This window comes from Alligator sinensis, unplaced genomic scaffold (assembly GCF_000455745.1).
Source record: "Alligator sinensis unplaced genomic scaffold, ASM45574v1 scaffold402_1, whole genome shotgun sequence".
NCBI classification, from domain to species: domain Eukaryota; kingdom Metazoa; phylum Chordata; order Crocodylia; family Alligatoridae; genus Alligator; species Alligator sinensis.
The window spans coordinates 1,035,468-1,045,490 of NW_005842089.1; the positions used below are offsets into that span (position 1 = coordinate 1,035,468).

The 10,023-nt window shown below is 53.7% G+C and overlaps 1 protein-coding gene across 3 annotated transcripts in view; it reads left to right on the top strand.

Annotated features, from left to right (window-relative positions):
- Positions 1-7,726, top strand: part of MAP2K3 (mitogen-activated protein kinase kinase 3) — a 46,693-nt gene extending 38,967 nt beyond the window's left edge. For all 3 annotated transcript variants that reach the window (XM_006023938.3, XM_006023937.3, XM_025204568.1), the window contains 5 exons: positions 609-736; positions 1,135-1,212; positions 3,608-3,747; positions 4,158-4,203; positions 4,982-7,726. In XM_006023938.3, coding sequence (XP_006024000.1) covers positions 609-736; positions 1,135-1,212; positions 3,608-3,747; positions 4,158-4,203; positions 4,982-5,065 — 476 coding nt within the window. In that variant the 3' untranslated portion in view covers positions 5,066-7,726. The remainder of the gene's footprint in view (positions 1-608; positions 737-1,134; positions 1,213-3,607; positions 3,748-4,157; positions 4,204-4,981) is intronic.
- The last annotated feature ends 2,297 nt before the right edge of the window (positions 7,727-10,023 follow it).

Consider the following 10,023-nt stretch of genomic DNA (forward strand, 5'->3'; position numbering starts at 1 on the left):
ATTGCAATCTGAAAAGAGTGCGTTTCCACATGCATTGCTGGCTCTCGCCACCTTGGGCCCTACAGAATAGGTTGCTGTTTGAAGGAAAGCCCCTAAACTTCCTTGTAGACTTGCTGCGGATTCAGGCTGGGTGAGGCTGGAAGGTTGCACTTCGGCTGAATTTTGGGGATGGAGAATTGGGAAGTCAAGGCTGATTGTCTTTCTGGCTCTGCTAGCACCTTCTGGGGTAGCCCTGGGCCCACAGCTCCAAAGGTTCCTATTACCCACTGGAATCAATAGGAGTTAGGCATCTAAATACCTTTGGAAGATCCAGGCATCCACTCACCTTCCTGAATCAGAAGGTATTGATCTGCCTAATGAGGCAGGGGATGCTTAGCTCATTGGCCCCAGTGTGCTGCTGTCTTTGGGGCCAGAGAAGGGCAAGGTCCCTAAAACATGAGAGGAACGTGGTATTGAAGTACAGAACCAGTGGGCTTTAGTCTGCTTAGTCCTCATACCCTTCAGTCAGTGACTACCCACCTTTGTCCTCTTAGCTCCTTAACCCACACCTGGCATGCTTTATCCATAGAAGACTTAACTGGTTTGCTCTGTCTCCCCAATCCCACCAGACGTGAAGCCGTCCAACGTGCTCATCAACAAGGAAGGACATGTGAAAATGTGTGACTTTGGCATCAGCGGCTACTTGGTGGACTCGGTGGCTAAGACCATGGATGCAGGCTGCAAACCCTACATGGCTGTAAGTGGGCTCTTGCACAGACGGGCCTGTCACCTTGAATCAGCTGATTGTAAGGGCTGTGGTTCCTTTCTTGCTTCTGACTGAAGTAGGGACAGAAGGGGGCAGTTTAGAAACTACCTCCCCACCCCTTCCCCTTCGCTTGCCCTGAGGTGGAACCCATGGAGACTGCTGCCTGGATAGATAGTGCCTAGCACAATAAAAGTGACTGTAATGATAGTGGCTTTCATTGATCCCATTTGGTGTGACTTGCCCTATTTTCAATGCACTGAAACCCCTGCTTCACTGCTGTTCCTGCAGCTTGGGTTTTATAGCCCAGCATGTGCACTGGATGTGCGTATGTGGCTCATGCACCAGGGAATCCAGACCAAGTTGCATTAACATCCGTCTTTTCATTGCAGCCAGAGAGAATAAACCCCGAGCTGAACCAGAAGGGCTACAACGTGAAGTCGGACGTCTGGAGTCTCGGAATCACGATGGTAATTCTGACTTGGCTTTCAGCAGTTCCAGCGTTTGGCTGCTGCCATAAGTTTTGCGGGAGGCAGCTAGTGACTGGGGAAGGAGGAGAGAAGTGGGGCAGCATGTGAATTGGTGTGGAGAAGCAGGCTTTGAAACCCTGGCCTCAGTCCCTTGCATTGCTATGCAGGCTACTTGGCGGGCCAAGTGTCCGTGTAGGTTGCTGGCATACATCTGTACTTGCTATAGAGCTAAAGCGTAATGACGCTGCAGCAGAGGTTCCCATCTCTGCTGCGATCTGGGCCCACGTTGTGGTGGAAGCTGGAGGGCAGGCCTCACTCGCTGGGCATGCTCTGTGCTCTCCATTATTTTGGTGAACGGTGTCACTCGGGATTGTGAGCCCCAAAGGGTTGACTTGCAAGCAATGTTGGGTGCAGAAGGGGCTTGACAGAGAGGGTGTTGGTGCTGCTTGTAGGAGCCAGGAGTCAGTGCAGCATTTAAATCCCCTTCCACATTGCAGTATCCAGTGTATGCGAGTGAGGCACAATCCTTGAGCGTGGTGCCCAAGCGCCAGGCTTGTTGCTTGCACATCTGTATATGCAGTGCCCACACCTGCCCTGCTGCTGGCCTGTGTGTTTGCAATGGCTTCTGGGAACACTTGGGCAAGCTGTTCCATAGAGAGTATCAGCAGGAGGCTCGAGTGCCTCTGAAGCAGGGCAGTGCAAGCGGGGAGCAAAGCATTGCAGGATGCTCCAGTGCCAGAAAGCTGGGAGGAAGGAGGACAAGCCAGAGCTTGGGTGTACTGTGTGCCTCACTGATTGCAGAAATTTTGGCTGTGACCCAGGCTTGGCCTCTAGCAGGGGGAAACGCTGCTGGCTTCCATGAGTACTAACAATTAAACCATGTGCTGTGTGGATGCACAGACGGTTTCAAGCCAAGTGTGCCCTGAGCTGTTCACTGATCCAGTTCAAAGCTGAGACTGCTCAGAGCAGCTCGTTATCTACTGAACGCGAGGAACTGCTGTTGCAATGAGCGGCCAAGCTCCTGGCGTCAGGGGATGAAGGAGATCCCGGCGCCTGGCTTGGAGAAGTTAATGTCTGGGAAAGGTTTTTTCCCTTTCTGAGAATCCGAAGCTCTGAGTGGGTGGAGAGGATCTCATTGAGGAATAACCTTCCTCTCCTCCAGGCTCATAACCGCACCATCCATTGGGATTCAGCTTCCCAGTGCCACGGGTGTGTGTTGTGATTGTTCTCTCTCCTGGCCGGACTTGTCCAAAAAAAGCTGCCTGGCCCACGCTTCCTGTTGGACTCTGCATCTGGATGCCCCGGCCTGGAAATGTCATCAGGCTTCAGTTTTTCCTCCCGAGACACAGGAAGCCCTGTGATGGGAGATTGTGCGAACGAGGAAATTTTGCAAGCTTGTCTAGAAGCCGGACGCGAGGCCTGGCTGAAATGCTGCCAGCTTGCAGCTGAGCACAACCCCAGCCTGGCTGACGCTGGCTAATGTCTTCTTTCTGGACTGACTTCCTGCTCTTATAACCTAGCAGGGCTGGAGGATTTCAAGTCGGCATGTGTTCAGGGTGGTTGGGATGGCACCAATCCAGCGGGGATTTGCCCTGTAAGGCTGTAAAGCAGTGCTGTCGTCCGTGGGCTGCTGATAACACAAAGGTAGCGTGCTCCCTGGAGCATTGGCCTGGGGAAATCCTGTGCTGATGAATTCTCTTCTACCAGTTTCATATTTCATGGGCTTTGGAGGCTTCCTGTGAAGCCCAGAAGCAAATTGGGAATTCTGAAAATCACCCAGATGCTGCTTTGAGAAATACATGGATTAATAATGGAAGAACACTGGCAGAAAGAATCAAAACTGCCTATTTTCCCCAGGGAGTGTAAGATACCGTATTCCTTGTGTAAAAAAATAATACGCGGACCTTTTGTTTTTTGGTAGGCGGAATAAAGAAAAAAGGTGTCCCCTTTTAACCAAACTGTTCAGAATCAGTTTCCTCATTTAGGACACACCCTCTTAATTAGTTTTCAGTTGCTAATTTGAGGGGGAAAAGGAGAGAATAAATATGGTATATTAAGCTTGCTCTGAATATTTTTGTTTTGTTGAGAAGCAACCCCCCCCTTCTCCTCCCCCCATCCCGCTGAAACTCCATGAAATGTTTTAGTCTGTGGTTTCATTGCAATGATAATTTGGGAAACGAGAGCAACACAAAGTCGTTGTGCAGGAAAAGATTTACTGTAGTCAGAATTCATGGGATGTTCTGGTGGAAACTGGCCAAAAGCTCTCAGCATCAGTGCCTGCCTGCTCTTGTGGCCATGTCCCCGAAGCTGGGAGGCATCCTGAGGCCGTGGGCCTGCTGTCCAGGCATTAAGCCTGAAGCACTAGGTCCTGACGGCAGCTTTTTCTCCTGTGTAGATCGAGTTGGCCATCCTCCGCTTCCCCTACGAGTCCTGGGGCACCCCCTTCCAGCAGCTCAAGCAAGTGGTAGAGGAGCCCTCACCCCAGCTGCCTGCAGATCGCTTCTCGAGGGACTTTGTGGACTTCACAGCACAGTGGTGAGTGCCTGCTCTGGCCCCTGCCTGCTTTCTGTCTGGGCATTGAGGTCCTATCCCACCGATTCAAGGATGGGACTTGACATGCTGTGTCCATCGTATGGGCTGGTACCATGCCCTGTTATCCTCCATCTTGGGAATGCCTTGATGTACAAGTGAAGGGAGGTTGGTTTTAATGGTGAAGCTAACAGGAAGCTTTCCAGTCTTCCTGGCTGTCCAGTGCTGCAGGTGAGGTCTGTTGACCTGGCTAATTGATTTCTAAAGCCAAGGAGTGATGCAAACTGATATTTGCCCCCCTAGAAAGAAGGCATTGGTGGCTAGGGTTGCCTCAGTCCTTTCCTACCCTGAGAGTCGTCTTCAGCAAAGATGAAGCCAGCGCTTCATGGGGTTTCCTTTTTTTTTTTCTGTTCCAGCTTACGGAAGAACCCGGCAGAACGGATGAACTACTTAGAACTTATGGTGAGTCTGGGGCTGGTGCGTGTGGATCTTGCAGAGTCTTGATCAGTAGGTGAAGCTAAGAGGCTGGTCTGTATGTACTGGACCAGTGGTACAACATTGCTCACAGCTCACCCTGGCCTCTGGGGTGGGTTGGACGTGTAACACTTTGAACCCTTTTGGGTGGAATAAGGAAGGTGGAAAGAGATGGAGATTTCAACAGGCCCATGAGTGCCTGCCAGCCTGGTGCATCTGGGTTGGAAGACTTCCAGGTGTTTCCCTCATCCCTTCCACTTCTGGCTGGTGGAGAATCACCATCTCTGCATCACTGCCTGACTCACGTGCCATGGATTGAACCAGGCATCCTGAGGGCTGCCCTAGAGCATGAGCTAGGATGGTTTGAGGCCCTCAGCTTGGACTTCAAGAGAGTGGTGCTCCCGGCTGGCTGGCATGGAGGGGCGCCTGTAACGCATGCTTACCCATTACACTGGCTTCGATTGTCCAGCTGGGTTGAGTCCTCATTGGTATTTCGTGGCTTGGTCCTGAGGTCTTGCGTGTCCTTTGAAAACAGAATTCCCCGCAGCTGAAATAAATCTGAGCCCCCTTGGACAGAGCACGTGCCCCTGTATCTGCTGTCCAAGGGGATCAGTGCCCCAGGTGTGGGCTTTCCTGTTGCTTCTGGGCAGGAGTTTGGTTGTGGCGAAAGCCTTGCAGGGGCCTTTTTCTCCCATGGTGCATCGGTTTCCATTGGGAGAGCTGCTTTCAGCCTCATTGCTGACTCCTGCCCTGTTCTCTTTTGCAGGGACACCCCTTCTTCACCTTGCACGACACCAAAGAGACTGACATGGCCTTCTTCGTGACAGAGATCCTCGGGGAAGACTCCTAACTGCCGAGCTTCACGGCCATGGCCAGCCCCTCATGCCCACGGCTTGGCCTCCCTGCCGGAGAGAGACTGAGGACTTGTGTCCACGGTGGTTTGCTCAAAGTGTGTCTCCCCTGCCTGGTGAACCCGCTAGCGGCCTGGCTTTTATCCCACTCCTCTGAGGCCGCTGCAGGAAGAGCCTGGGAACTTCACACACCCAGAAGTCGGCGCGGTCGCTGACCGTCACCCAGGGCAGAGCGGGCTCCGCCATTCCCCGGCTGGTGTGTGGTGGGTCCAGGTGGAAGGATTCCCAAGGCCAGGGGAAGGGCAGGCAAGTCGCAGTGCCCTCCCCTCCCCCAGCACCACTGTGCTGGAGGCTTGGAATAGCTTCGTGTCTCCCCGTCTTACGCTGCAAGGGCCGAGAGGTTCTTCCTGGACTCTCCAGACCCCTGTCCCTGCCCCCAGTTCAGGGCTTGCTCCCTGGAAGCCCCTTGTTGCTTTGCTTTCCCTGCATCCCTGTCACAGGACCACCCCCGGGAGTCTGGCTGGGGGGTGTCTGGAGAGCTGCACGGCTGCCTCTTGTGGGAGGGGAGGGCAGTTTCGGCCCCTGTCTTCAGAAGCCAGTGCTCCCAGGCAGCCCCATGCATGGGACCCCTTCCTACCCAGAGTCCTGTGGGGTAGGTCTGCCCCCAGCCCTGCTGCTGGGGTAGGGCTCACTAGACTGTTGAAGTGATCTCTGGGAAGCAGGTTCAAACCATGCCCCTCCTTGGCCTGAGCTGTTGCCACTGCACCCTCCCCAGGTGACTGCACATTCCCCCGTGACCCTAGCCCTACATGCGTGCACAGGTCAGGCCCCTTCCTCCACCGAGCCGTGTCCACAGCCTGGGGGAGAGGAGGTGGCTCTGTTCTGCGCACGCACCCCCCTGCCCCTGCCCCCCAAATACCGAGTAGATGTCTACGCTGCGCTCGGTGCCTATTGGCCATCAATGAGTCTGGGCGCTGACCGGGCTCCCCCCAGGGACCCTTCTCCCAATCCCAGGGCTCACGAAAGGGACTGGGCACCATGGTTCTTGCTTGCTCCCCAGCCGCTGTTCTGTGCCAAGCTCACACCACCTGTTCAGCGTTCACCAAAAAAAGAAAAGCTCTCTCAAACCAGCACCTTGTCCAGGGGCTGCCGACTGTTGTACATTTTTCTGTCTATATATAATGGACTTTGTAACCCGATTCCTCGCTGGGATGAACAAGCTCTCCATGAACCCCCTCCTTCACGGAAGGACGAGGGCACGGGGGTTCCTCCCGGTCTAACAAATCCACTGTGAAAACCTGAGGACACCCCTCCTTGCTTCCCAGCCTGGGAGGTCTATGTCCGGCCAGGGAGTCAGAGGGGTTTCTACCATCTGCTGTAGCTGCTCTCCCAATGCACGCGCTGGAGGTGGATTTTGTTATTTTAATTCGGAATGAGTTTTCAGAGTGATTCCCTCCCCACCTTTCTAATATATATTTGTGTGTCCGTATGTGTGTGTGCGCGTGTGTGTGTACATATATACATAGATATATTTTTAAATCAGTGATGAACGCAGACAGACATGTCTGTGGCCAGCCAGGTGGGTGGGATGATGGCTACTGACTTCTGGGTTTCAGTTCTGTGGGGGGGAGGGGGTCACGCACAGGCATCTGGGCCCAGATCCTTCTTTCGGTAGAAATGGAGCTGTTTTGGAACCAAAGCTTTTAGAAAAGCCGTGTTGGGGCCTGGGGCATAGGAGGCCTGGGTGTGGGGGCAGACTCACTGATGTGTGCTCTGCTCCTCGCAAGAACCCGGGTTCTCCCCAGCTCGAGGCCCCCTGCATTTCGGGGGCACCGAGTCCAAGCATCTCATCTGTTTCTCCGCACCAACAAGTTTCTCCGCACCACCTCGACTGCTTCTTCTGACTGGAGATGGATGAGGCCCGTTTTGCTCCATGTCTCATCCCAGGCCCTGGCTTAGATTCACCTGCTGTAACGAAGGCAAAGTGTGAAAGCAACTAGTCCCTTCAACTGCTCCCTCCTCCCGCCCGCTCTGCAAGCTACCTGAAGCAGGTCGTGGGGACGGTGCGCTGTACAGTTGTCCTTTATCTTTGTGCTTGCTTCGGATTGTTTTAGTTTGACTTGGAGCTTTATTCTTCCCCCACGCTGGGGCTTTGGGGCTTGGTTATTTTTTTAATTGCATGGGGTTTGTGGCTGGCTTTCACCCCCTTGGGGAAAGCCCTGGGTCTAGAGTCTAGATGGAGTCCTGAAATCCCTTCTCCTGGCCACGTGGTTTGGGGAAAGAGAGGACTCCTCCTGCCTTGCAGCCCTGGACATCGTGTCTAGGGCACGGATTTCGCGCCTAGGTGGTGCGTGTCTTCCCGCACGGGGAGGTGGATCTCACCCTAGCTTTGCTTCAGTTGATTTCAGCTTCATCCTCCCCACAAGTCTTCTTGCCCTCTCCTCTCCAAAGCTCCCCCCCCCCTCTTTTTTGGTTCTGTTCTGTTCCTTCCCCTCCATGGGTTTTTTGGGTGAACTCCAAGTACCTGTTTGGGACTCAGCTGATCTCCGAGGAGGGAGAGGGCGGTGCCTTGGGAGAAGGCCCTCTCGCCTTCTGTGGATGAGCACGGTCTGTAACGACGAGATGAGTCATCGTTTTCAATAAAACATGCCCCCACACCAGCTTTGCGCTGCTTCTTTTTTCCCCTCCCTTTCAAAAATCCCTGCCTTTCCAGCATCCCCTGCTCCAGCTTAATTTTGAACGTTGCGTCACGGCAGCAAAGTGCTCGAATCAGTCGGCTTCCCTTGTGAGAGATGCTGTTCAGACATACGCCAAAGGGTAGGTCCCATTCTCCCCCGCCAACCAGAGCTGGCAACCATCTGAGTTGTTATATATGTGCAGCCGCTGGCACGTGGAACAAATGTGCAGGCGACAGCACCGCACCCAACAGTCGGCCAGGCCTGTGAATCGTATGCAGCTACTTTCCTCTGTCAGACGAAGTGGCCCAGAGGACGGAGAATTGGCCTGGGCTCAGAGCTGGCTTCTTTCTCCTGGACTTGCTTAAGGCCACCCACTGTGCTGTGCCTCTGTTTTCCCAGCTGCAAAATGGGGTGATGACAGCAGCTGCCTTTAAGGGGCAGAGCTGAGTCCTAAGGTACACCTAGCCTGCAGCGGTCTGAGCTGGGTCTGGTCCCAGAAGCATGAGCTACTGAACCCTGCTTCATGACTAGATGGTTTCCAGTGCCCAGGCCGGTCGGTGTAGAACAGATACCCGAGTATTTGTTATGCTGCAGTATGGCGAACTATGATGGGAAAGAGAAGAGATTAAGTGTGAAGGGTGCCAGGGAGACAGAGCAGCCCTGTCCCAATGCCGGGACTTTCATTGCTAATGATTTGCATTGCGAAAGTCCTTCCCTGTGCTAGGCTCTGCACAAACAACACAGCTTACCCGTGAGTTGTCACCCAGGGGCAAAGGCATGTGTGGGGCTGCAGCTGCTATCACACCCATTAATGCTTGCCCTGATGTGGCCGAACGGGACTTTCCTGTCCATCCCCATCCCCTAGAGACTGAAGGCTGACCCTGCTCCATGCACTTGGGAACAGGGATTGGAGGGAGATGGGCGTGCGTCTCAGCCGGGACGGTCCAGTCTTGTTCAGCAAGGCTAAGATTCTGGTAGGAAACCCTCGGTCCTGTGGTTGTGTTTGTGAGGGTGAGCTCCTCCCTGCTGGATGACAGATCAGCAGTGCATGGAGCTCGATAAGGCAGTGTTCAGTGATCAGGCCAGGATCCTGAAAAGCAGCTAGAAGTGAAGTCACCAGCACATCTGGGAGAGCCAGAAACCACAGGGGCTGTGCCCAGGGCCAGCTGTGAGCCAGCTCTGTTTCACTGTCACATACCCTCTGGGTTTCTATGTGACTTCTGCCAATGGAAAGATCATGACCAGTGTAGGAGCTATGCCTCCCCCATGCACGAGCAATCAATCACTTTTATCCATCACCACCTTTCACTGAGCCAGGCCTTGTGAGCATAGCTGGATGGGCTAAGGGCTGGCTCAAGGCAGGAAACCGGAGCTTCCACACTTTCTCTCTGAAAGCCCCTTGTGCACCTCTCTCTTTCTGCATCTGGACTGCAGGACTGACAAGCCTGGATAGACCGAACTCTTACGCTGTGGTATGTCCAGAAGGTGATTAAAGTGGGAGCCCAAGTCCCCATGTCACAGCCTCGTGCTAACAAGGGCGGTCTCTGTCCTGCAGATTCTGTGTGTGGGATGCTGAGACTGCTGCAACCTCACCTGGCCATGATTATCTGCAGCACGTGGAAAGGTCCAATTGTCTGGGCTAGGAACAAGCTCGGCATTGCTCTGGAAAGCTGTTGGATGTGTTCAGGCACTGGGTCTGGTAGTCGCATAAGAAGGTAGTTTGTGCATTTTCATTTGCAATAAGTTAGATGGATGCTTGTGTGGGATGGTTTAGATAGGTGTGACCCTGCCTTGAGCAGGGGACTGGACAAGATGAGATGGCTGGGGGGCCCTGCCAGCCAGACCTTCCTATGATTATACATGCACCAGGCTGGCAGAGTGTGATGAAGGAAGCAGGCCCAGGGACACAAAGGAGCTTGTCTGGAGGACACAAGGTCTGTGGCAGAGCTGGGCACGAGTCCCAGCTCTCCTGATGCTCACGCTGTGTCTCTTGTTGGCTCTGGAGCCAAACAGGTAAAAGGGTTTGGGTTTTTTGGTCGCAAAACTCTCTGAAGTTCTGCATCCCACCTGCATAGGGTGGTACTGATGCTTCCCTGGGGAGTGCTGTCAGCTAGAGACAAACTTTTGTGCTGTTGGGGGGATGTCCCCATAACTGATCCTTATAAAATAATCCATGGGAGAGAAGGAGCTCAAAAATGAGTTTGGGATTATCAAGGCACTGCTAGCTACCGCCTTGGCTCGACTAACACGAGCGCTGTTACAGGGAGTAGCCGCTTGGT